Source organism: Cololabis saira, chromosome 13, assembly GCF_033807715.1.
Source record: "Cololabis saira isolate AMF1-May2022 chromosome 13, fColSai1.1, whole genome shotgun sequence".
Classification (NCBI taxonomy): domain Eukaryota; kingdom Metazoa; phylum Chordata; class Actinopteri; order Beloniformes; family Belonidae; genus Cololabis; species Cololabis saira.
The window spans coordinates 37,127,280-37,154,827 of record NC_084599.1 but is presented as its reverse complement, the minus strand read 5'-3'; the positions used below and the strand labels follow the sequence as shown (position 1 = coordinate 37,154,827).

The window sequence follows — 27,548 nt, the reverse complement described above, 5'->3', positions numbered from 1 at the left end:
CAAAACATAGATAAACACATTGATAACTTTTCAATATTTTATTCACAATTCTTTTCATTTTTATTTGTAAAGTACAAATTCAAAAAGAAACTAACAGGCTGGACCTCCAGCTGAACCAGACTCGTTGATGGCCGCTTGGCCGGCTTCGATTAGTTGGAGGTCTGAGCTGAAGGGTAGTTCCTCAGGACTAACCTATGAGACACGGTAAATAATAAATAATAATGAATAATAATAATGACAAGAAAGAGATGGAGAACAGAGAAAGAGTGAGGAAAGCACCCGGTGTATCACGGACGGTCCCTAGGAACCACGAGTAAACCTGCAGAGTGAGACCTCTGTTGGGGTCATGTGGAACTGCACGTCTGCGGTTGGCATTTCTTATCATATTCCTTTTTACTCTGAGTTCATTACACACAGTACAGTCAGGTGTCTGTTGTTCGGGGTTCAGCTGTCCAGCGATCTGCAGGGATTCTTTATGAGAACAAGGTTGTTTTATCTAAAGCACCTCGCTCTGCTCCGGTAAACCTGCCGTGTTAGTCTATAAGGACAAAGTACAGCCTTGAAAACAAAGACTTCCTTAGATACTTGCAGCAGAGAGATTATTTCACAAAAGAGATAAGGTCAAATGAAGCTATAAATAAAGTGATTGGTGTTATTATCGATTAATACAAACAGACGGGGTCTCGGCACATTTCTACTTCCTATCCAGCTTCGGGTGAGAGCAAGAAGGAATCAACACTTTACAAAACGTTCTGCTGGGAAAAACTCGCTATTTCAAAACGCCAAAGATAAAATCTACGACAAGACTGCAGGAGATCATGTGGGAGTGTGGAGGCAGATCATACACTCATCTTCTGGAAGGGTTTAAAAATTAGGATATACTGTTGAAATGTTACCTCAATTGGAAAAAATGTGTTGGGGGATATGCAAATCCCAAATACTTGTCCAGTGATTTATCTGGGTAATATCGAGAAGGTTGTGATGAAAGAACATTTGGTACTTGACCAAAATATTACCTGCAGCAAGTAAGATATGGAGCTAGAACAGTCTCAATAGTCACAAATGAATTTCTGATGCACACCCAAGTATAATCTGATTGATTGTTCCCCCCAACGGACCCAGTACCGTACATCAGGGTATTTTCTTTCAACTGTTTTTCAAACAAGAAGCCCTAAAGCCAATATGTCAATACTCCAAGTAGGTTTTGTCAAGAAAAGTACTTGATTTATAACAACTTAAAAATACATATGCAACAACAGGAGCAACACCCGCAACAAAACAAAACGCAACAGAACCTAACAGAACGCAACAGAGCCCAACAGAACGCAACAGAACGCAACAGAACGCAACAAAACGCAACAGAACGCAACAGAACGCAACAGAACGCAACAGAACGCAACAAAACGCAACAGAACGCAACAGAACGCAACAGAACGCAAGATCAATTTTCTGTACCCCAACATAATCGGTATCCTATGAAACTAGAAAAGCTACACTTGATGATACCGAACATAATCTTTTCTGGGCCGACCACTTCATGCAAATCTCAAAACAAACCGAAAGCCAAAATTCCCATTTCACAGCCAGCACATCAGATTGTTCATCACACAGTACGTCAGCAAATCCCAAAACTATTCCGACCAAAAGCAGCATATTTTATTTCCTTACCGTTATGTTGTCATTTTCAGTCTATTCAGTCTTTATTGTTTTTTTTTTTGGATATGTTTTGTTTGCGTCTTTTACCTTTACGGTCTGTATTTTACTCTAAAATCTATGTATTCAGAATCGGTTCCGCACTGGTCTTAAAGTAAATTATAAATAAGTTGGCACGGCTTGGATCTGCGATTGAAAACGTGCCGCTGAAACGTCTGAAGATATTCAAATATAAACATTTAGCTGAATTGAGAGAGATGTGTATAACTGTAGGAAAATAGGAAGTACTTTGACAAAGTGGACTTGGTCTCCATCCAGCTCTGGTGCAGATGGCCATGGTGGTGCTGCTTGGTTTGTCAAAGCCTCGTCTACATGAATATGGAACAGTGTCACCTAATTTTCTTCCTGCCCAGGATGCAGCAGCAAACCTTTCCACAGCATATTCTTGTGGATCGCTGCATATAACCTCTAGAATGAGAGAGATACTTGTTATCAAATCAAGAAACGTGTGCTCATCAAAGAGCGTTGACTAACCGTCATCGATCATCGAACAGTAGCTGCAGAAACTGATGTAATTTTATACCTTTGCAGAATGGCCTGATGTTCCACTCTCCATTGCTGTTGCAGCTAACTTCTGCTGTGGTTGTTTGGGGGTCCACGATCCAGTACCTCTGCCCACATACGACTTGTAACGTGCTCCCAGGTAAAAAGTAATTTTGGTTGGGAGGAATATGTATTGTTCCTCCAGCTGTCTGCAATTCCAGTTCACATGATATTACTGCATTTATTTGGGAAATAAAGCATTGTTTGTTAGTCTTCTGTAACAAGTAAAACTATAGAAAGTGAGACATCCAAGATCCAATTTGACTTGTCTTGATTAAATATCAATAGATAACATTAATCTGACCCTACTTACCTTTACATCCAGGTGTAGGGCTCCATGTTGCTTTTCCTCCCACTTTAGTGCATCTTGGAAGCCTTTTATCTACGCGTTTATAATCACTGTTGCAATCAAAATTCAGGATTTCATTTTCTCTGTACTCACGAGGAGCATCGCGAACACTCCCGTGTTCAATCTCTGGGGTCTCACATGTTATCCCTGTTAAAATCATGCAAAAAAATCAATATTGCTACTAAAACCACCAATCAGTTTGTATTTTTAATCGTACAGTTATATCCCCTTTTCCTAAAGTGTATTGAGGTGTGGGCTTTTTAACCCTAACCCTATGCATCTGAGTGTTGCACACTCCGGGGCCTTTCAGTTTCAATGTGATTTTTGAATATAGCATCAAATTTTAGGTTTTCAAAGTAAAATCTGTAAAATCCTGAAACTCGTTTCTTAATATTAGAAGTTGTAATGAAAGAGATGAAAACTGAGCATTAATGAGCAAAACACTCAACACATGTACATTTTACAATTACATTTCCATGTTTTAATTGTTTGTTTCATCATATTTGGGAACTGTTTGTTTAAATCAGGCAAAAAAATGTGAGGGTAGATCATTTCATCTAAATCTTTTCAAGAGTTTGACAAGTTTGGATTTTTTTATGGTGTCATACAGGTGTAATGACATGAAATGTTTGGTCGAGGTTTTAGAGTTACTGGGTGGAGCTTTATGTAAAGAAATCTCCAAGTGTTGATGCCAGCATCGTTGACAACCTTCTGTACCTGTGCATTCTGGGACGACGTCGCTCCATTCTCCATTTTCATTGCAATAAATCTCAGATGGTCCAATTAAGACTTCATTGCTGGACTTGCAAGTAAATCGAAGTACATTGCCAAAGGTTGCTTGTGTCATATCCCCAATCACCTCAACGTTAGAGTTCACATGAATGAGCGCACATTTTTGGACTGCGAACACAAATATTGAAAAAGAACCAAGATGACCCAAAAATATTGAGATGCATTCTTTGCACAGTGATGAAAAAAGTGCAGCCTCACATTTCTCCCTCTCCACCAAACCGGTTCCAGCGCTGGTTCTGGTTCTGGTTCTGGGCCAGTGCTGAGTTTGGAACCGGGCTTTCTGTTTCCACTGACAAAGAACTGGCTCTGGGCCAGAAGAACCGGTTCCAAGGTAGCACCAACTCTTTGCTGGTCTAGAGGAAAGAACCGCTTACGTAAGCGGAGGGAGCGGAGTTGTTAAGACCAACGGCAACAGCAAGACTGGGAGACTGAGACATTTTCAAATAAGAATTAATCTGGATGCAGCAAAGCATCACGTGTCCACGGAGGAGCTACGTGGACCAAGTCCTATTATGGCACTTTTACACTAGTACCTACTCAGCCCGACTCGCCTTGCCCTCGTTTCTTTTCAATACCCAGATGAGAAGTAGGAGGTTAGAGCGAAGCTGCTGTGACATATTTGATTGTGTGATCTAAACGAAGAAGAGAACAACACTAAAGATGTACAACCTGGAGGAGATGATAGATGTGCTGCTGTGACTTGTGTTCGATATCAAGTTAAAAAATTAGAGTGAAAGAAGCTTCAAGCGGCTACGCTTTTTTTTTTGTCTCGGCACTGCTGAAAAGTCCGTTGGTAGCTGAGCAGCTATGAAGTGACAGAGCTCCTGGTAGATCTGGTCGTTCCTTATCGCCCGTCTACATCCCTTTTTAATTCTCTCCTCAGCCACCAGGTTTATGAACATCTGCACCTCAGAGTTGGATCACCAAACAGACTTTTGCTGCCGTTGCCTGTCGAATAAAATGAACAAGAAGCCGCGAGTCGGTCTTTCACTGATTTCCGCATCCTGACTCAGACGTCTGAATCCAACCCCCGACCAATCGGTGGCCTGTAGTGTGATGACGTCAGATAGAGCCGACTCAGCCGCTTAGAACCTCGGCAGAGTAGTTACAGAAAAGTATCTACTCTGCACGTTAGACCCCTAGTGGAAAAGTGCAAAACCGAGGCAAGGCAAGTCGAGTCGGGCTGAGTAGTTACTAGTGGAAAAGCGCCATTAGAGCAAATACGTTGTTGTTGCTTCAACTTTCACACCAACGCAAACGCAGCGACGTAATGACGTGGCTCCCCTTAGCACCCGAGCTGTGGAAAAGCAAACCGGTTCTCAGCTGGTTTGCAAGTTGAACCAGATGTGAACCAGCACCAGCACTGGACCAGAACCAGCTCTGGAACCGGTCTGGTGGAAAAGGGGGATCTGTGAGGTAGTTGAGAGTTGGCGGCTGCATTGAACTCGTACCTTCGCACACTGGAAGGACACCATCCCAGCCGTCTGCCGCACAGTGACGGTAGTTTGTCCAACTGACCATTTGAAAGCTGAAATAAAGGTAAATAACAACAAGTCTTATAAACATGAAATATACAAAATTGGAAAGAGGATAACTTTCCAACATGTATGAAGAAAGAACATTTAGAACACTAAAATGTATAACTTTTAATAAGACATTACTCTGAAAAGGTTTTTAGGGGCTACAACTCCCCCACTAACACTAAGGGCCCGATTTACTAAGATCCTAAATAAAGAGTACTAAATTGCGTGTGCACTGAAAAAGTTTGCGCGTGCTGTTTGCGTGTGGTTTGCAGGTGATCAACTAAGATTGCGTGCGCAATTGATAACAGGTGCAAACAGCAGCATTTAAATGAGGTGTCTTACAGTTTGCGAGCGCAAACTCTGCGCCATGGAGAGTGGATGGAATGCACAGTCACAAGTCACAAGCGCAAAATGAAATTGAACGAGTTGGAGTTAGAGATATTAGTGGAAGAATAAACACATTCATGAACTACAGCAAAGAAATTTAAACATTACCAAAAGAAACGCAATATGGGAGAAAACCTGCGATAGAATAAATGCAGTTGGTAAGACAAAAAACGGAAAAACGTCTGGTTTTTCATATTTCAATTTTAGGCACAGATCAAAAATACGAAATAGAAAAACGGGCCACAGGACTGAATTTGATTTTAATATTGAATTGGTCGGGTTTACGTGACCCGGCGGTGCTCGGCATGATCTGAGGAGAAAAAGACATCAGACACAGAGCTGGAGAGCGCTTTGATTCATCTATTTATGTGTGGCCAGGTCAATGAGGGAGGAGACCGGACACAAAAATATTTTTTAGTAGGATCTTTATTACCCCGACTGCCCTCAAACGAGCACAGTATTAATTTTCTAATTTTGAGAGAAATGTTCTTTGTAACAGTCAAAATAAAAAATGAAAATAAGTTCTTTCTTGTCTTTTCTGAATATTTCAGTCTCAAATAAGCAAAACCAATGAAACAAAACCAAAACAAATCAAAACCAAATCCAAACAAACAACAGTAGTGGCCTATTCCTAGGTAAACAGGAAATAAAATAAATTAATTAACATGAATACATTTTTAAGCCACTCTCCTCATCTTATCAGACACATTTTACAATACATATAAAGTTTTAGCTCTGTAAACTTCATGAAATAATTTAATCAACACCATGAATTAACTTTAATGTACATTCTTAAATATCTCAGTGCAAAATATACTTTTAAATGACCTTTAATGAACTTGTACATTCAAAACCCAAAATGTCCTCACTTACTCTAACTTGTAGTTTCAGAGCCTCATCCTGCATCTGGATGCAGCTCACACGGCTCTGTCTCCCCTCTACATGGGTAACACAACATATAGCTTTATAAACAGCCTTTAACACTGAAATTAAAAACTAACTAATATTTCAGGCCATTTTGTGCCACTTACGCTGACCCGTGGTCGTCTATGGCGGCTCCCGACACCGTGGACACAATACATGAAACCCCGACCGACGAGAAGTAAACAAGACGTTCTCAGTCACACACACTCGTCAGACAGCTCAATTACCGGTCCACTCCAACTCTTTCACTCTGTCACGTATTTCCTCTGTGATAACAGGTTTTCACGGCTCAAACCCATCACACACTCTCACAGACAAGAAATACACCTCTGCCATTGTCGGAGCGGATTTGGTCATGATGTTTAACCTGTGTTTTGTGATTAATAAGCACGGGTTTTAATTAAATGTAATTTACGAAGGATGATTTCACGTTCAATAAGATAAGTAATCAATAAAATACAAAGTTTTGGCACAAAGGCTTGGCCTGCTTGTGGGCGAGTGGAGGGGGGCACAATAAAAGAAGGTGGCAAGATAAGGCGGAGAACTAAAGAAAAAGTGGCCTTTAATAAAACTTGTGCAACCATTTTTAAAATAGCATGCAGCAGAATAAAGACTCTCTCTCTGCGTATTCTTTGATTTTGGCTATGTCGCCTCCTTGCCACAATAACAGCAGCAGCAGATTAGCACCTTCCTTTCGAACGTATTAAATACAGACGCAATCACAATACGCGCAATTACTTTCAGGCTTGGTAAATCTCATTGCGCGTGGTAAATGGAGCAATTTGCATCTTCCCCTCCCAGTATTTAGGATTTCTGGCGGGTACGCCCCATATTGATTATTCATCAGGGCAGAAGTACTAACTGAATTGCGTGTGCTATTTTGCTCATTTCAGAGACGCAGTCGTCTTTGCACGCTGTTAGTAGATCAGCTCGCACATTGGTTTGCGGGCGCTGTCAAGTTTGCACAGGTTTTTACACACGCAAACCGTTAGTAAATCGGGCCCTAAATGTTTAGGGAATGTTTGTTTATGGTTTTCTAAAGGTTAGTTTGAACCAAACCAAAAGTATCTCCACACAACGTTCCCGTTTGGTTGTTCTGAGTGCGACATGTGTTGCCCACTGAGTTTGACGAGTGAAACTGACAGTTTTACATTTACATTTCATGATTCAGCAACACGAAATCATTAATTAAATGTGTCATTAATTAATTAAATGCTGAAATAATGAATATATTTTTTTACTTAAAATGAATTGTATTTTAATTAATTAATGACATATTTCATTCTAATTTTAATTAATTAATGACACATTTAATTAATTAATGATATATTTAATTCCCAATTTAATTAATGAATGATGTATTCATTTATTTAATTTTGGCACTAAAAATCCTCCATATAAAATCAGATCTATCACAAATGTATTACTACGCCTTGTGTTCCATTTTTAAAATGTTCATTAATGTACATTGTCCCTCTATAACAAATAAATGCAAAAATAAAAAAGAATTCCCCTAAAAAATGTGACTCGAAGCTTTACTGTACAAAAAAGAAGTGTAACCTTAACCTCGTCCAAAGGCTGAGGAGACGGTTCAGGTACCGACCGGCCCAACAGGCCCAACAGGCCCGCGATATAATATTTGGAGAACTTTAAAAATTAAAGGAGCATGAGGCTCCTTTTAAGAAATGAGACTCTCTAGCGCCACCCTTCGCCACGACGGCCGTCGGGGGTACTGCAGCCAACAGTGAAGCCGGCACGGGAGAACGGGGAGAACGTGCATGCAGCGTCATGTGACGTCACATCCACAGCCCAGCGCGGGAAATTTGGGCCCGAATTGCAGCACATTTTGCAGCACACAGCCTGTTCAAGGCAACGGAGAGATACACTAGAGGAATCATTCTTTTTAGTTTGGAACGCTTCATCTGACATTATTACTATTAAACTTAAAACGTATACGAATTTTTTTCATAAATCCTGCCTCATGCTCCTTTAAAGATACAGCAACAATACGCACATTGAGATGCATTTGGAACAAGCTTTGGATGGAATAAGACCTGAAACATCCCACAGTTTCTGTTTGGTGTTGTCAGAAGGAATCACAAATTTAATAAGCTTTACTGTCTCCCTTTTTATTTATTTATTAATTAAAGGAGCATGAGGCAGGATTGAGGCAGGATTTATGAAAAAAATTCGTATTCGTTTTAAGTTTTCTAGTAATAATGTCAGATGAAGCGTTCCAAACTAAAAAGAATGAGCCCTGTAGTGTATCTCTCCGTTGCCTTGAACAGGCTGTGTGCTGCAAAATGTGCTGCAATTCCGGGCCTGAATTTCCCGCGCTGTCCTGCGGATGTGACGTCACATGACGCTGCATGCGCGTTCTCCCCGTTCTCCCGTGACGGCTTCACTGTTGGCTGCAGTACCCCCGACGGCCGTCGTGGCGAAGGGTGGCGCTAGAGAGTCTCATTTCTTAAAAGGAGCCTCAAGCTCCTTTAAGTAATTTACTGTGATGGACTGGCGACCTGTCCAGGGTGTAACCCCTGCCTTCGCCTGAAAATAGCTGGGATAGGCTCCAGCAGACCCCCGTGACCCTGCAAAGGATAAAGCGGGTATAGAAAATGGATGGATGGATGGATTAATTTATTGAATGTTTTTGTTGAATGTGTTGCTGGCCTGAAATGCAAAAAACAGATGTATATCCACAAATGAGATTAAGCTGACAGAACCGAACCCCCGTGATGCAGAACAGGAAGCATGACGTCACAGTTTGGACTTGTGCAAATGTTTAGACGTTATTGTTACTGTTATTTAACATCTTGCATGTTAAAACAGTGAGAATGTGTGTCTCATACCCTCTGTAGCAGGTGTACACAACCTTTGAGCCAAGGACAAAACCATCTCCATTCTCTAGATGGAAATCAGCGAACCGGGCGTTGCCAGGGTGACCGCATGACGTCGCTGAAGATAATGTAAGGAGATGCGAGAGGATTTGTGTCACTGTGACAACCACCACAGAGATTAAGTATCATTGATAAAAAAATCACATTTAAAATTATCTTTAAAAACGATAATTTAAAAGAATTTAAATTATCTTTAAATCATTTTTCTGATTTAAAGATGAATCAGAAATCAAGTTAGTAATTCTTCTCTTAGTAAGTAAGTAGCAAGTAAGTAGCAAATAAAAGCTAATGAGGTAATTTCAGTACTTTTCTTATTAATAACAATAATAAAGACATTTTCAATTGGACGTTCTTTAAGGATATCATTTAAAAAAGAAAACACAGGAATCCCGGATAAGAGCCCTTGTGGTCCCCGCTGGCTGTCTGGTCCCTGTAGGATCGTTTTTACACTTGAATAAAGGTTGCGATGCACATTCTTAGATGCTATGTTATCCCTTATATGGAATAAAATAAGTATTGAAAATTTGTTGTTTTTTTTTTTAAACCAAATTGTCAATACTTAAAATAATTATTTAATAATTCAATATTTAAAATACTGCAGTGGTTACTTTTAAGCTTTTAGTCAAGACCGCCTAAACCGAGACAAAGACCAGAGAGTATCAAGACCAAGACCGAGACCAAAAAGAAACCTGGTTATTTCCTGATCCTGTGTGATTGTAGAACATCAGCTCCATCCTGGTTCAGCTAGTTTCCATATGAGCTTGTTTTCAACTGCAGCTCAATAACACAGAGAAGTGGATGATGATGTTGAACTCACTATAAATGTTTTCATCCATCAGCTGAGATCAGATATGTGTGGCGACTGCACTACCGCTATTTCTACACTATTGGAGGATTGACTCCAGTGCTTTTAAGGATTGACACGACTACTAACTAGTCCCAAAGTCCTCTAACAGAATAACCAGCTCCAACACCCCCCTCCACCTCAGAAAAGGAAGGAATAGTAAATGTTACTGATTTAAATTGGACTTAATTTGGAGATGAAACCTACATTTTAAATATTAAAGATACAATCATCAACTTGAAATTACATGATTTACCATTATAGTAATCAGATTACACCGTATATCAGCATCATTGAAATGGACCTGATGCTTAATCAATCACAACAATATCAAATATTATTCATATATTTATTCAAACAAGGCCGTTATAAACACAAAACTGTAATTAAAAACAGACACGTGCAGATGCACCAACACATTAAATCAGATGTCAAATACAAATAGTTTACAAAACTGTACATTAACAAGAGGAAGAACAGCTGATCACAAGATTCTGTCACCTTGGTGGGCAACGGCATCTCAATTATCCGAGTCCGAGACAAAAAACAAGACCACAAAAAAGTGGCCCTGAGAACTACAAGTCTAGTTACTTCAAATAATAGGAGACAAAGAATAGTAAAGTAGCAAAGGTGTTTGCTTACGTTGGCATTTTGAGCCTCTAGCTTGCCAGTTTCCTTCCACACAGACCAGCTTGAAAAAGCCGGAGTAACCAGGGATGCAGGGAACCTCCACTTGTTTCCCAGCACTATAGACATCATCCAGACCAGTGGTGTTGAAGTTTGAATCGTAGTCAGGACTTTCTTTAAACTGTTGAAGAGTGCATTCTGCGGGACGGAAAAACACAGAAATTAAAAAAAAATTAATCACTTGGTGTTTCTATGTAATGAACACACAAATAAAGCAATAACTTTAAGAGAAGGTGCTCCATAAGGATATGTACGATTCCTCTGACTCACCCTGACATTTCACGAAGGTCAGTGTCTGCAGCCACAGGAGCAGAACGCAGGCAGTTCCCATTTGCATTTTATCTTCATTACACTGAACCGCCACTCAGAAGAAGGGATGAACGACTGGCCGATGTTATACCCGGAGGGAGCTGTGGAAAAAAGAAAAAGAGAGTGAGATTTCACAACGATTGCACAAGTTTGTGCATCAACCAATCCTGGGCTCATGCATGTAAATAAATAAATGAAAAAAAGTGACCCCACAAAGGGCCGTGGTACGGGCTGCTAATCCCGTAAAGATTGATCTGTTATGCAGATCTGTATGAATCAACCGAACAAAGAGATTCATGAATCTTAAGAGTTCATTCAAAAGTACGCTCAATACAATTAGACACAGAAACTTTGGTTCGGTCACATCTGCAGAAAAAGTGAGGAAATGATGCAAATGAGCCTCTGAAACTATTAAAACTAAATATTGAGCAATGCAGGAGTTACCTTTATTTCTCAATACCTCATGTCACGTGTTGTTTCGATCAGAGGTTACACGGCTGTTGATGAAAAGCAGAGACAAAGTAAACAAATGCTGCAGACCCACGATGCCACCGTCTCAATGGGGGGGGCTCGGTTCATACTTTGACAGGAGAAACTAGAACAGGAGGTTTTTAAATCCCAGATTGAGAGCAGAGACATTTGTCTAAAGTTTTATGGTTTATATCGTTTAAAGTGAGTGACTGTGTGCTTAGTCCAAAGGCAGGTAAATATGGTGCTAAAAGTGTGTGTGTGTGTGTGTGTGTGTGTGTGTGTGTGTGTGTGTGTGTGTGTGTGTGTGTGTGTGTGTGTGTGTGTGTGTGTGTGTGTGTGTGTGTGTGTGTGTGTGTGTGTGTGTGTGTGTGTGTGATGATCAATAAGATCCGCCATATTGGATGTGGCAAATTTACCAGTGAACTATTGAAATGGACCGAACTTCATGAAGTGTGTTTGAAGCTAATGTCCATCATTGATCCTCTCACATACAAACACTGATATATTTGGAAATCAAACAAGCACCAAAGACAACATTTCTATTGATTGTTTTATGAAATATGATCATATTTTGTTTTGCCTGTTTTTCTTCTCTTTGACTCTACTTCTCCTTCTGGATTAATCTTCCTCTCTCATCCCATGTAATTCGTGCATATAATCTTAACTAACTCAATTTAGTATAAAAAAATTTAACTTTATTAATTGATCCATTGTATGTTTATATATACCCACCTCTTACAGATATCTGATTGATTTATTATCACTATTAGTACTTGATTGTGTTTTTTTTTTTAAAGGGGACCTATTATGGCATCTAATACCTATTTTAAACAGGCCTTGAATGTCTTAAAAACAAGCTTTTGATTGTTTTTTTGCAAAATAAATTAGAAATTCAGCCTCTGATCCATGTCTTTTTCTTCCCATTCTCTAACCTCATTATCTATGCAGGATTCTGAGTGGGCGGGGCTATGATAATGAGGCACTGTGCTGATTGGCTTCCTGAATGACGCGATACACCGCTACGGAAAAATGGCTGAAGCTCCGGCCGGCAACTTAGTTGTGGGCGTGGTTTCACGCATCGGAGGCCAAACCTATGTAAATCGCTCCCGTCGTTACGTAATGACGGGAGCAGAATCTGAACGGCTCGTAGATCCACATCACACTGGACGGCTCATCCGGGCGGCTGTACAGACACTGCAGAATTTGGCTGCATTCATTAAACTACAGTATTTTTTCTTAGTCTCACTAATCTAATGTACCGTTGCTGTGGATGATGCGATGTATAATAACTAAATAATTAAAAAGACAACATTTCTAACTTTTTAATGTATTATAATTGTTTTGGGGTTTTCTTAAATAAAGAGCACAAATAGGACCGGACGGTTCTGTAGATATTTAGAACGTTCATTACCTATATCAAATCAAATCAAACTTTATTTATATAGCACTTTTTATACTCAATACCGCAAAGTTCAGGTTATTGTAAATTTAATTGTGAACGTCAGTCATTAAAACCCAAAACATATGACTAAACATATGTAATTTCTTTCCTGGGACAAGTCATGTTTTGAATACATGCAATCATCATATAGATCATTTTTCATCCTAAACTGAGTTGTCATTAGTAGAAACTGACTTTAAGATGTCACTAAATAGAATTTCTATTCATAGGAAGTACAAATATCAATGTTGCAGTCAACTATTAGTATACCTAGCACTTAATGTTACCTAGACTCAGTTTATACTGAAACTTTTATTCAATATATTTAGTCTATACTTTTGAGCGAAATATGTAGGACAATGTATACAAATATTTGTGTCTTATGTATACTTAGCTTGCAGTTGTACATATATTCTTAATAGTAGCCTTTTATAATACTGGTTTAGTTGTGGTCTACTGCAACATGTTTAACATCCCATCCCGCTTTAAAATCTTATCTCGCACAAGGAAGTCTCTGGCAACAGGTCCGCTTTGGTGTGAATATCTGTAAAGTGGTGTCAGTGAGCCTGATCGTTCATGTACACAGTGTAATTAACCCACACAGAGAAACATTTTTCTGATGTTTATTTGAAACCAAATCTGACCATTTGGTTCATACTGGCATCTGTTATAAGCCGTTATTACCACAATCAGTGGAAACAAATAATACCTGAACTAGCTATTTTGTCTCCTTTCTTCAATATTTTCTTATTCATCATTAAAGGTGGACTAAAAGTATGTTATTGCTGAAATAATAGCATACCTGGAAGATTATTTGTAGTACACTTAAAACTGTACCCTTTGGTGATTTTAACAGTGGATCTAAAAAGTAACTTTCGGTGTACTTCAAAGTGTACTTTGAAAAACTGAAACTGGTTTACTGAAATACTGGAACTAGAAAAGTCTTAAATTGATTACTCTTCAGAGGAGGAGGAAATATATATATATATATATATATATATATATATATATATATATATATATATATATATATATATATATATATATACACACACACACACACACACACACACACACACACACACACACACACACACACACACACACACACACACACACACACACACACACACAAAATGCTGATTGTGTTTCTTGAATGTGCCCCCCCTGCAGATAAAAACACCTCAGGCCCAATCTGGATGTTGTTTCTGATGTAAGACGGTTGGTACTCTCGTTCTTCTCCTGCCGCTCCACTTTTTGCCCCACCCAAGATGGCGGCAGCGTTGCCGTGTGATCCAGTGCTGAGTGAGGCCTCTACATGTTAATATCTACGTCAATCACAGCAGCTGAACTGGCAGTCGTAGTTATAATTAAAATCAGAATCAGAATCAGAAGGAAGTTTATTCCCAAGTAGTTTTTTAACACACACAAGGAATTTGTTGTGGTGATTTAGTGCAATACAAAAGAACAAGTAATATTAACTGAGATATAAAATATAAAGTAAAAAGAAAAAATGGACCTCTCGACCTGCTTTGGGCCTGTCAACTCGCTTTCACAGAGTTGACAGTTAAAAAAGAAATCTGTCAACAATTAAAACAGGAAAAGATTAAAAATAGTCATCTGCACGCATCCAATGTCACAGAATGGCTTTAATTCTAAGAAAGATACTAAACCTTTAAGTCTGCTTTTATCTGGATTCGTCAGGAGACTGAGAACTGATCGATTAAAGAACAATGTATGTATATGAGCTGTCATCTCTAAGTGTAAGCTCTATTTATGACAAGACTGTGGTCCCGTTAAGGCGCCGCTTGTCGGGCTCTGTCAGCTTGTAGAAGTTGGAACCAGACGTCACTCAGGAACCGGCTCCTCGATCACTCCGCCTCCATGAAGCGTTCTGTCCAGGCTTCTGCTGGAAAAATAATGATGATAATCTTGCAGGAGAAACATATTGCTGGATCTGAGTTGGATTCCAGATTAAAAGTGAAGAAATTTGATATCACGTGATCCTCCTCACTTTGGAGTTGTCGGTTATTGGTATAGATCAGAGGTCGGCAACCCAAAATTTTGAAAGAGCCATATTGGACCAAAAACACAAAAAACAAATATGTCTGGAGCTGCAAAAAATGAAAAGTCTTGTATAAGCCTTAGAATGAAGGCAAATGGCGAAAGGCGAAATGTTGAGGAAAAAAGTCTAAATGTTGAGAAAAAAGTCTAAATGTCGAAATTAATGTTGAAGTACAATCTCGAGAAAAAAAATGGAAATGTTGAGGAAAAAAGTGGAAATGTCGAGAAAAAAAAGTGGAAATGTCGAAATTAATGTTGAAGTACAATCTCGAGAAAAAAAGTGGAAATGTTGAGGAAAAATCTGGAAATGTTGAGAAAAAAAGTTGAAATGTCGGAAAAAAAAGTCCAAATATATCGAGAGTAAGAAAAAAAGGAAAAAAAAGACAAAAAAAGAGAAAAAAAAGAGGAAAAAAAAAGAAAAAAAAAGGTCAAACATTTTTGAAAAACCTCCAGGAGCCACTAGGGCGGCGCTAGAGCCGCGGGTTGCCGACCCCTGGTATAGATATAGTAGTTTGACTGTATGAGTCAAATAAAAAAAAAAATTCAACCTGAAATAAATTTTAAAAAATTAAATCTGAAATAAATTAATTAATATCAAATACAAAATTTCAACCCGAGATAATAAATGAACATTGAATAAAAAACTTAAAACTGAAATAAATAAATATTGAATTAAAAAAATGTAACCTGAAATAAATAAATGTATATCAAATAAAAAATTTCAACCTGAAATAATGAATAAATATTGAATAAAAAATGTTAAACTGAAATAAATAAACAAATCCGAGTCACACCGCACCCCTCTGATTGGTCAGGTGTCGAGTGCCGTCAATCATTGCCCCAGTTGGAAGAAGAGGCCCTACGCTCAACACAGGGTGAGAAGTCAAATATCAAGCTTTCCTCACCGGTAGTAGCTCTAAAAGCAGTGGTTACATTACAACTGGTAATAGTTCCTGTCCTATAGAAGCAATAATTAAAACAAAAACATTTAATAGCAACATGTAATGCTTTTAAACCCGATTAGTTAGTTAGTTCATCTTTATTTCGGTCAATTGTAAGCATGAAAATCACTAAGCAAAATAATAAACATTTACAGGTTTTTCTTTGGTCAACGTGGTAATTATTTATGGTGATTAGGACAGAATCAGTTGTGTGCATTTCTATTCTGGTTCTGTTCAGTTGTATAATATTAATGCTGTTTTCTGTTCATCAAACAGACAACTCGACCCTTCCTCTTCCTCAGCACCACCTAAAAGCACGATTACAAACCTCTAACCCTGCAGTCGGCCTGCAGCCAGACCCCCCCCCTTTTGATCCTGCTTCTATGTACTTACATAGTTCCTTTGTGTGTCAGCTGAGGTAGCCACATACCTGCCAGCCTCTCCGCCACAGAGAAGGTGTGCGCCGGGCTCGCTGCGGAGAAAGAGCGGTACTGTGGCGCCCCCTGCTGGCGCGCGTCGAAAAACACGGAGTTGACGCCGTGGAGGGGGAACACGCCGCCAGACGCCCCGCAGAAATTCAAGGAGTTCATCGCAGTGGCGTCAATTCAGTCAAAGCTAAAGGTATGGCAAGCAGTTGCGGACCGTCTCAGTACACAGGGGGCGGAGCATTCTCCATGGGCCCTTTATGATAGTCATTAACGCTCAACAACACCTCATCCTACCCATCAAACAACAACAATAATAATCCAGGTAACGTGGAAAACGGGGTAACATTCAAAACTTTGTACAAGTTTAGCGCTCATCTCCTTCATGGCCGCAAATTTGCCGAGTCGGCAAATTGGCTGAAACTGTTAAGCCTGATTTATGGTTCTGCGTTTCACCAACGCAGAGCCTACGGCGTAGGGTGCACGGCGATGCGCACGTACGCCGCGTAACCTCGCCGTAGACTGCGCAGTACCGCCGTAGTACTCGCCGTAGACTGCGCCGTAGGCTCTGCGTCGATTTAACGCAGAACCATAAATCAGGCTTTACAGCCAATCAGCGTTGGCTCACAGCCCCGATGCGTTCAGGACAGTTGTAAAGTAAAGGCCCTGACACACCAAGCCGAAAATCGGCTGCCGGGCCGTCGGTGAGCGTCGGGCCGCGTCAGTCGGGCTAGTCTCCCCGGTGTGTCCTGCACGTCGGCACAGGTCGGGCGCCCGTCGGGAGCTTTTCAGCCGATTCGACATGTTGAATCGGCGTCGGCCGTCGGTCAAACAGCTCACTCTGTGATTGGCTGTTCAGGTAGCGAATCAGTGCACGAGAGGAGAAATGGAAGTGACGAAAGTAAACAAACGGCGAAGGATAAGAGGACCATGGATATATTATATTAGAAGAGGATCAGAATTCAGCTGTATCAGAATTCGGATCCCCAACCTGGGCTCAGTTTATCCAAATAACGCCTGTTAAGAAATTTGATCCGATGTTTCGGGGATCAGAAGAGCCGCCGGCCCCGGGGAGCAGCTCACAGCCGGGGAGACAGACGTGATCGCTGGGTCTTCCCGGGGAGAAACCTGCAGCTCTGTGGAGAATTATCGCTGGCTGAAATAAATCATTTAGGAAGATAAATGTTGGTTTAATAGATGAAATCTAACAGTTTTAGCTGCCACATTAGTTTTTCTGAATATAAAGTGAAGCTTCAGGCAGCTCCGGAGCTGCTCACGGACCGGTCCGGTGAGGGGCCCCGGTGTGTGGCTTCCGGTGCTCCGGAGCTAAGCTAAATACTTAAAGGTATTCTCCCTGATCTGGAAGAGCTAGCAAGAATTTTGAAAGAGGCACCTCTAAGCCCCGCCCATTCGGTCTGAATGATACGGATTGGTCCAGGTCCAGGAAGGGAAAGAACCAATCAGATGCCTCCCTCCCCTCTGCCACGGAGCCCAGTAGTTATTTCCAGAGCGGGTCGGTCCCGCTGTGTGTGACCGGGGAGCAGAGCCGTTAGACCGGGCTGCTGCTGCTGCTGCAGGACTCTGCCCAGCAGCAGCTCCTGCAGCAGCAGGGACACGAAGAGCCGCAGCAGCTCCGGCTCGGAAGCTGTATGGGGTCCGTGGGGATGTAGGCGTCTCCATCACGGCGAGAGCGGAGAGCACCGGTGCACGGCATTGCAGCGCGGCTGGCGGAGCGCTGCGGTGCCGTGCCGGCTCTGTTGGCATAGCTGCACCGTAGGGTACGCCGTAGGCTACGGCGTAGCCGTAGCTCTAGAGCCTGCAGCGCACCGCAGCGCTCCGCCACCCGCACCGGCGCTCTCCGGGATGGAGACGCTGGTGGGCAGGATGCACGTTTGGGTGGGCACAGCCCCCCCCTCCCCCCCTAAAACCGGCCTCGCTTACAGGTGAATGAGACATGGGGTAGTTTTGCTGTAAATGTGCTGTCCAAAATGTTTAATAATCGTATGCGCGTTCGTGTTTGTGGGGGCGTGGCTTTGGACGGAGCGCTCGTGGGTGGGGGCGGGGGGGGGGGCGGGGCTTAGAGGATCCTTTTATGAGGGTAATTGTTGATGCAAAACCTCATTTCTAATGTCCCTCGCTGTGGAAACCGGTGGAAACAGCCAGCGCTTCTAAACAATGGCTGAAGCTCCAGCCGCCGGAGCTGGTTGTGGGCGTGGTTTCAGCAGCGGAGGCCGACCTATGGAAATGAGCGCCCGACGTTACGTAACGACGGGCGCTGATTCTGAACCATAGACATATATACATGTATATATGTATATATGTATGTTATGTATATGTCTATGTTCTGAACGGCCCGTAGAAATCACGTGACACTGGAAGGACCCTCTGGGCGGGGTGAATAGACCCTGCAGAATTCCATGGGATTTCATCTTCTCTGTGTAGGCAGGGTGAGGGGAGACCGCTTTATATATGTTAAAACAAGAAAAAACATGTTTTTCATAATAGGTCCCCTTTAAGGGGTGTTACCCCCCCCCCTTCAGAATAAAAATGAGTCAATACAATATATTTGTATATATTTATTCCCTTAGGTCAAATAAGTTTTTTCTACAGCATAAAAATCAACCAATACCTCCAGGTGTATTTATAATTTGCACAACAAACCATAACTTCAGTACTGGATGAAACACAAAAAGAGAGAGGAGAGGAGATTCCTTCTTCAGGGTGAATAAACTTGAAAAATTGCCACATGAATTAACTACTTCCTTTACTTACAGCTCACTCCTTAAATCTGGACCACAACAAATGAGAACAAGTAGAGAGGAGGAGAAATGTCTTTATCTAAGTAAATCAGCCTGGAAAAGACTCGTTAAATCCCACAGGTACATTCCTGCACCAGAACCGGGTCCCAGCAAAGAAGTAGCCCCCTTTTTTTTCTAATATTCACAGATAAAGTCGTTGGATTTCACCACTGTTGTGTGGATTTAGGGGTTTGGACCAATAACTATGGTTCACTTCTTCTGTTCAAATTCACATATAATCAACTGCTCAGACTTCACAGGCAGCAGTAGTGTCTGCACAGAACATGGTTTCAACGTGTATTTAAACAAAAGTAAAATAAAAAAAAAAAACTAAAACAATGAATAAAACCAAGGGGAAATGCAAAAGAAAGACAATGTCCTTGTTTATATGACGATGCATCGCCAAATAAGTAGAAACACCCCCTCTGCAGCTTCTTAGTTTGATTTAGTAAAAATCAGAAATAAAACTAAGAAGCATCCTTACTGGGACTTTCTGCGCTTGTAGATCTTGTAGAGGACCAGAAGAAGAGCAATGGACGTGAGGATGATGAGGAAGATCAGAAACCTAATGAGAGCTTTGCCAAAGTCTGAAAAAATAGTCGAACAAGAATGATTTATAAATGTTTAGAAGTGTACTTGAAAGATTTACAGGATAAATTGTGTTGTAATAACAGAACGGTACATACAGCGAGTCGTAACTTTGTGTTTCACAGGGTCGCTACAGAGGACTTTATTGCAAGCAGACACCTGCACAGACAGAACGTCTCCTTATTAGAAATCACAGAGTATCAACAAAGATCAGCCGAGAGAAAACTGTTCTTGCAAAGGTAGAAAGTATGATCATACTGACCTTCACAATGTAATCTGTTGAGTAGCTCAGATGATCGAATGTATGTTTCACTTCTTTTTCTGTTTCTGTCTTAATTTCCTTGATAACACTGTCTGCAATTAGAAGTTGTATTTCGAAATGTGGCTTGGGACCCTTAAACTGGGATTTGGAGTAGCTGATCATTACTTCAATCACGTTATTGTCAGGTAGTGACGCGGTCACGGTGTAAAAAGTATCTGGTTCTGTAAGAGAATAAAGAAAAAGCCTGTTAAAGAACAAACGTGTGTCTGTGCGATGTTCTTCAATGTATTTGAGTGAAAACAGAGTCATTTTGGTAAATTCAGAACTTCACTCTTATCTCAGTTGTAAACTACTTTAATAAAAATCATAATTTTATTTTATATATATATATATATATATATATATATATATATATATATATATATATATATATATATATATATATATATATATATATATATATATATATATATATATATATATATATATACATATATCTGATGTTGTCATATTATATAAAAAAATACAAGGATTGAAAATGTGTGTTTTATAATAATGATGAATTGTTTCTGCATGAATTCATAGTTAATCTTGATACGATTGTCATTAATTGTGCCATCAGGATTAAATAATATAATGAATAACTGTCCTATAATTTCATTAAAGTAACAGGTGGAGATGATGTCATTTTAGCTGGTTTACACAAATGAGAGAGGTCGTGGTTGAAGTTCAACATACCGTATTTAAATTTCTAGTAGTTGTTGTTAAAACAGAAAGATCATTAGATCCTCTTGATCACTTACTTCCTGGCTTTGTTTTTCCTGTTATGGAAACAGTGTATTTGGGAATAACATTGCCATCAAAGGTGGGCTCGACTGTACAGGTGAATTCTTCGAATGGTGGAAGTTTCGTAACACGACACATTCCTCCTTCGGGATGCAAACGGGCAGGCTCCACAATCTTTGTGTCTGATTTTAAAAAAACACCAAATTCATATTAAAAGGATTGAATCTCAAATTAATGTTGCAAAAATACACATCAGCAGTTTGTCTGGAGAATCCGATCAAGTCAGTCCAGTCAGTCCAAACTCTGTTACACACTTTGGACTTCACTAAACCTGCATCGCATGCTGCAGATGAAATGCATTTTCTGCAGGATCACAACTATTAGCTGTAAACAAATCAACATTTTTCACCATCATCTGGACAAAAGAAAACAAAACTCAGGCAATAATGTTGTTATTGTTTTCCCTAATTATAAATCACAGATATTTTGATGGAAATGTAAGATTATGAGAAACACCAAGAAAGTCTTGTAAATCCATAAACAGAGTGGAACTAATGATTTTTACTCACCTCCTCCTTTACAACTGCACCTATAAGACAGATTTCCAATCATTGACGGGTTACATTTACTGGACGAGGTCCATCTCAGCTCAGCGGTCGTATTTGTAATTTCATCCAGGCTTGGATAGATTTGGAGATCTGTTGGATCATGTGAAACATTAGCAGTAAATCAAGTCAAGTCCTATGCAGCTCCTCCACCATTGGTCCATAAACGGTGGAGAGGGATCGGGACAATAGTAGAGGAGCTGGACCAGGAAGGGCAGCCTTCCTCATTTGCATAATATTTCTGCTTTCATTTTGAATTATGTCAGTTTTGGGCCTCCATACATGTCCACTATGTCATCACTATAATCAAGGATATACATTTACAATCCTCTAACGTACCACATCTGGCGTCGATCAAGACAGGTTGAGTTGTCTTATGGATGAACATATTGTTGTTCTTCAGCCGACCGGTACAGCCGTAGTTTGTGAAGGGATTCAGATCGGACAGGGGTCTGGAGGCGGTATAAAACTCATCGGTTTCTGAGGAAACATAAGGATCAATCATCACCTCAAATACTTCTATTTTTACTGATGAGCATCTATCTTTTGGGTTTCAAATTGACGAATTACAGAGAAAGAAATGTAAATAAGTATAAAAATAATAATATAAAAACCAATATAGGTATAAAAAAATGAATTTAGGGAACAGAAAACAGTATTACACCTCCCATACCAAAACACAGGTCAGATAAACTTTAATTCAAAATATGAGCATCTAAATGTGCAAAATATCCGAAGGTTTGTGAGAGTCTGTATTTGTCATTTGTCTACTCACCTGAACAGGTGTATTCAACAGTGAGATTTTTACAATTTGAAGGAAGCGTTGGCGTTATCTCTGTATGCAGTTGTATGGAATTTTTAGACTGAATTATCTTAGTTCCATCTATGAAATCTGGAAAAAAAAGGAACAAATACAAAAGCTGTTGGAATATGTTCAATAAATGAATGTCCATAATGAAATGAATCTTTTTGTACATACCGACAGTTATATTTCTGGCCAAGGTAATGGAGGCATTCACACAAGTTTCTTGAGTGATTTTTATTGTCTTTTCTGAGCAGAAGTCCTTGTCAGGAATTTGAACACAGAACGGTCCAGTTTGGGGAAAGGTTGGATTTGATTGAGGCCTGAGTGACGGTTCTGAAGCGGAGAGGTCCCACTGACTTTGGTAGCAGACATATCCAAGTTTGGTTGTAGGAGGAAGGTCTAAGATATCCTCTGTCTGAGCTGAAATACACAAAGAATTCACAAGTTATGTTGCTGCTTGACACAAAATCTCACCTAATAATAAAATGAAAGTAAGACAACAATAAGAAGCATTTCTGCTCACCTGGGTCCGTCTTGGCGAGTTGATCTGTACTGCTGCAGACCTTTTCTGTACCGTTTGTAATCATGACATTAAGCATGTACTCAGTGCAGGGCTTCAGATTTGTGACGTTATAAGTTGGACTGGACAATGTTTCTGTCTTTTCAGGAGATCCGTTGACGTTTTCCTTGATGGTAATTGTGTAGGTGCCGTTGTCAAATGGTTCTGCGTTAATCTGGAAGCCTGACATGATCGTTGTGACGTTGTACGAACCTGCACAGAAAATCAGCAGTTTTACACGTTAGCTGAGCTTAACCATCTGTTGAAGGGCGTTATCTAAAACAATCCATCCCTGATGATGCCGATGATAAAAAAAAAACATCCTGTACATTAAGATATAGATATATTTTCATCCTGGAGAAGAAAAATACAGACGGTTATGGCGAGTGTTTTAAGCCGATACTCACACGGCTGATAATCTGGAGGTGGCACAGTTGTGTTGGCTGGAAGACACAAAGAGTGAAAATATTCAAATATGATCACGCAACATGACATTATAATACTTTTACAAGCCACCATGAGATCTGGGATCTGTCACAGTTTGTAACCAAGCAGTGCTGATTCCCATCTTTTTAAAAACGTCTTATAAGAACAGAATTTCTGAGGAAAATGAGATTTCCCAACTGATGAAGTGTGCTATCCTGTAGGTAACTTTTCTTTTTATTCTAGAGAGAATAACACAGGCGATACTTATGGCAAGTGTTGGAGCTATTTGTCACTTTTGCATTATTTAATCATTTATTATTTAGTTAGTTTTTGTGGTTTAGTTTTGGGAACACACCTTTAGTTTGTTTATGATATTTAGTATTGATTAAGTTTATTTTGGTACTTGTTTGTTTGCTAATGGAATAAACCTCAAGACACCTTATTTTTTGCCCGGACAATGGACTGTTTATCCTGCGTAAATTCACTCCCTAGGTGTCTCAGTGGCCGTTTGATTTGATTCAGTTTATTATAGTTTGATACTTTTGAGTTTTTTAATAATTCACCTGGAGGACAAACTGCTATTTCACTTTGGCTTTTTGCTCATTTTGTATTTTTTCTAATTAAAAACTTTGTTGAGTTAATTCAATTTAAATTAAGTGTTAAATTACTATTTAATTAAGGGCAGATTTCCAGTTTCAGTCAATGAAATCGTCATTATGGATCATATTTACAGGAATGGATATGAATGATCACTTACCCTGAGCTTCACCTCCACCTAGAAACACAAAAGAGGAAACATTATACATACATGCACACACGTATGTTTTAAAAGCATAAAACGGTGCATGTTTTTAGGCCTTCTCTATCACCCCGGGGGCGTATAAATGAATGCATCAGACACAGAGCCCTATAGGTTAAGACAGGGAAACGGCTGAGTTATCTGGGATGAGGCAGTGCTGCAAAACCTGGTTGCCACGGCAACGTGAGACAGAGCCACACCTGCTATTTCGGTAAGTAAACCGCTATTTCCTGCCCTGCACTGAGACAGAGGCTCACAGAGCTGGTTCCAGCTCCCGCGTCGTGCACGAGACACGAGTTACAGAAAAGCCAGCAAAGTCACCATGCTTGGTTTTAATGAATATCAATGCAGCTTTCACCCCTTTCTTTATGTCCACAATAACTTTATTGCGTGTTAAAGTCTTTGGCCTGTGACTCAGGGAACAGAATGAAGTAAAAATAGACTGAATAAGTTTGCATGTGTCACAACTTTCACAAACTCGTCTTCGCTATTTTGCCCATTTGATCCTTATAATAAAAGCAATGAGCAATAAAAGACACATCGATCGGGGACAGTCAAACAATGAGAGTCAGGATGTGGTTTGCCGCGCTCTTTTTTCATGTTTGCAGCTCTGAGCAGAGGTGCACGCTCGCTGCAGTGACATTTCACCACTTGGTTGGAACTTATTATGACGGTTATTGGTTTTTAGAGGCTGACAAGAACCGCTTTAATCACCCGGGGAAGCACGGAAACATTTTTAAAAGTGTTTAAATCATGAAAGACAAACTAACTGCCATTAAGTATAAGTTAAGTAACCAACATTGCATTACATAACTAATTACTACGTTATTACTTAAACAAATTAAGTTAGTACAATTAGTACAAACATATTTATTGATTCACTTTGGAGCATCACACCATGATGCCATACCACACACACACGCACACACACTTGCGTGTGAGAGACAAATGGCGAAAACACTGACCCTGACTGAACGTAAAGACAACAGACTGGAATAAAAAAAAGATTTAATTCGTCTCATGTCTCGGTGAAAATAGCAAAGAGATGCTTGATGCGAGCAGCAGCAGAAGTCTGAGTGATGCTGCAGGCAGTAAAGTGAGTGTGCACGCCTAAAACATGCACACACACACACACACACACACACACACACACACACGCTCAGGTGTGTTGTCTCAACGCAACACCCACAAAGTCTGGGATTGAAGCGAAGAGGTTGCTCAGACACACCCCAAAAAGATCCTCTCATCTCTGACACACATGCACACACACACGCACGCTCACACACACCTACACACACACACACCTCCACCCACACACACACACACACACACACACACACACACACACACACACACACTAGAACAATGTCAAAGGAGAACAGAAGACAGGAACGTGTTTTAAAACACGTCTTCTTATTACCGCCCGTCTTTGATTGAACACAAGTGTTTATTCTTTTGCCAAAGGGGCTCGTGAACCTGTCACTGTTTCAGCTCCTCACGTCACAGCCATGTGCCGAGCCGTCTGGTGTTTTTGGGTTGGGAAAGTTTAAGAAAGGTGAAGCAGCACGAGGGCTCGGCACGCCGGGGCTCGGCAGCTCTGCCCTCGGTTTAAATTATTATATGTTACGTGCTGATGTTTTTTCCACCTTTCAAAAAGAAAGAATAAAAAAAGATATTGTCAAGCTTCAGCGGCTGACAGTTTTACGTCTCTATCTTTCAGACATGGAAAATAATTCCCCGTTTCTTATAAACACGATCACAGACTCGACAGCCAGCTTCCTCGGCTCTAACAACGCTTCAGTTACGGGGGTTAAACATCATCACCTCAAAGTTTTACACGGGTTTGACACTTCCTTTGAGACTCCTCGTCAGACACGAGGCGGCTTCGTAACACGCCGCTCTCTCCTTCAAACCTCCCCGTGAAGAAAACCCCGGCTTTTAAGATCTCCAGCGGGTACTTACCCATGAGCAAACAGGCGATGGCAGCCCAGAGCGCCCAGGTCTTCAGACCGCCGAGCGCTGCCATGTCCACGGGTTAGGGCGTGTGCGGCCACACAACGCAAACCGCCGCAGGTCAAAGTCAAGTCGTGTTTCTAATCCTCAACTAAGCGTCTAAGCATTGCCTTATTTCAAGCTACATAGGGTTTTTTTTCTTCTTCTTCTTCTTCTTCGGCCTTATCAGTCGGCGCAGCTTCCTGGACTTGTTCCCCAAACCCTAAACCTTGCCTCGAGCTGCAAGTCAACTAAGTAGGAGTGATGTCACACGCCAAGGAGCCCTTCTTCACCTCCACTTCTGCTGACAGGAAGTCTTCTCTCGTCTGATCTTCACTTCCTTCTGCTCATGTGTGAAAACCCTCCGACTTCTGAAAAAGAGACTAAAGTCATCTCTGGGGGAGCAGCTCCGAGCCTCCTCATCTCCACGGTAACTGTCATAGAAATGTAAAAGAGACACGCAGACACGCCGAGGCCTTGAGTTTTCACTTCTGCTGCCCGGCTTGCTTTCTGTTTGACGTCTCCGTCGGTCAGGAGGCTCATGAACGTACAGTAGTGAAACTTTGAGCCTCGTATTTCTAATTCGACTCTTCTGCAGGTGGACAGGAAGTGAAGCACCGGTCATCAGCTTTATTCTCTGACTTGATTTCCAGCCACTTCGCGTTTTCTTCGAGACTAAAACCTGAAATTCTTCGAGTTCACCCTGAAACAAATGAATTTAGGAACAACGTTCAAAGTCGGCGCAAATCTGTAGTGTTTTTTTGATCATCACACTCCTTCTAGGAGTCAGAAAAGCACTCACTTCTGTTTACATACAGTACACAACAGAGGGGGGTATAAAAGGAAGGAGAGAGAGAAAGAGGGAAAAAAAGAGAGAACAACTCCCCGGGGAGGGCGACCGGCACACAGGGTGGCGAGCTGATGTGGATCTGGATGAAATACAGTTCCTTGGTGCCGTTAAACGCCCCGATACGTGGAACAAAGTCGACTACTTTTCTGAGCTTAGGTAATTGGTACTGAGCAGACAGAGGTTTTACTGGATCCTGCCGTGGTTGTACAGTGGACTCAGTGTGGCAGCAGGCTGATATGAATGACGGGCACACATTTTATCAAACTTCTAATAATATCTTTATTTATCTCACTGAGGAGAAAGTTTCTCTCGCTCAAATTCGACCTTGGAGCTCGAGCTTCATCCACCCTGTTTCTGCCAAAGTTTGTTGCTTCTTAAGTCTGTTTCTTAATTTTTCTTATTAAAAAATAAAATTCTGGAAAAGGCAGTTTCAAGCCAGTTATGTGACTATTTGTATAGAAATGATCTGTTTGAAGTCTTTCAGTCAGGGTTCAGAATGCATCATAGCACAGAGACAGCACTGGTTCGAGTCACGATTGACCTTCTTATGGCCTCAGATAAGGGATTAGTGTCCATATTGGTTCTACTGGACCTCAGTGCTGCTTTTGACACTGTAGATCATGGCATTTTACTGCACAGGTTAGAGCATGTTGTTGGGATTAAAGGGACAGCTCTACGTTGGTTTAAATCATATCTATCTGACAGGTTCCAGTTTGTTCATGTACATGAAGTTTCTTCAGAACAGTCAAGGGTCTGTTATGGTGTTCC

General features: G+C 40.7%; 2 protein-coding genes across 2 annotated transcripts; both read right to left on the bottom strand.

Annotated features, from left to right (window-relative positions):
- Positions 1 to 47: 47 nt before the first annotated feature.
- Positions 48 to 11,453, bottom strand: LOC133457895 (complement factor H-like). The gene is made up of 10 exons (XM_061737274.1): positions 11,413 to 11,453; positions 10,930 to 11,069; positions 10,615 to 10,797; positions 9,081 to 9,186; positions 4,849 to 4,925; positions 3,323 to 3,505; positions 2,570 to 2,752; positions 2,237 to 2,431; positions 1,942 to 2,121; positions 48 to 192 (listed from the first exon to the last, which is right to left on the bottom strand). The coding sequence occupies exons 2-10, from the start codon at positions 10,994 to 10,996 to the stop codon at positions 188 to 190; spliced, it is 1,179 nt and encodes a 392-aa protein (XP_061593258.1). The 5' UTR covers positions 10,997 to 11,069; positions 11,413 to 11,453; the 3' UTR covers positions 48 to 187.
- Positions 11,454 to 18,881: 7,428 nt separating this feature from the next.
- Positions 18,882 to 26,346, bottom strand: LOC133457894 (receptor-type tyrosine-protein phosphatase C-like). Its single transcript, XM_061737272.1, has 12 exons — positions 25,901 to 26,346; positions 23,897 to 23,914; positions 23,121 to 23,156; positions 22,678 to 22,926; positions 22,329 to 22,574; positions 22,125 to 22,241; positions 21,689 to 21,829; positions 21,314 to 21,442; positions 20,762 to 20,926; positions 19,959 to 20,179; positions 19,795 to 19,855; positions 18,882 to 19,695 (listed from the first exon to the last, which is right to left on the bottom strand). Exons 1-12 carry the CDS (start codon positions 25,962 to 25,964, stop codon positions 19,589 to 19,591), a joined length of 1,554 nt encoding a protein of 517 aa, XP_061593256.1. The 5' UTR covers positions 25,965 to 26,346; the 3' UTR covers positions 18,882 to 19,588.
- Between the last annotated feature and the right edge of the window lie 1,202 nt (positions 26,347 to 27,548).

Excerpts from the sequence above, each read along its gene's own strand:
- LOC133457895 (XM_061737274.1), bottom strand. The coding sequence starts at position 10,996 with ATGCAAATGGGAACTGCCTGCGTTCTGCTCCTGTGGCTGCAGACACTG. Across the intron at positions 10,798-10,929 it reads GACCTTCGTGAAATGTCAGG|AATGCACTCTTCAACAGTTT; the intron begins GTGAGTCAGAGG and ends TCCGTCCCGCAG. Across the intron at positions 2,122-2,236 it reads CATCAGGCCATTCTGCAAAG|AGGTTATATGCAGCGATCCA; the intron begins GTATAAAATTAC and ends CTCTCATTCTAG.
- LOC133457894 (XM_061737272.1), bottom strand. The coding sequence starts at position 25,964 with ATGGCAGCGCTCGGCGGTCTGAAGACCTGGGCGCTCTGGGCTGCCATC. Across the intron at positions 21,830-22,124 it reads TGTTGAATACACCTGTTCAG|AAACCGATGAGTTTTATACC; the intron begins GTGAGTAGACAA and ends ATGTTTCCTCAG. Across the intron at positions 20,927-21,313 it reads GTGCAGTTGTAAAGGAGGAG|ACACAAAGATTGTGGAGCCT; the intron begins GTGAGTAAAAAT and ends TTTTAAAATCAG.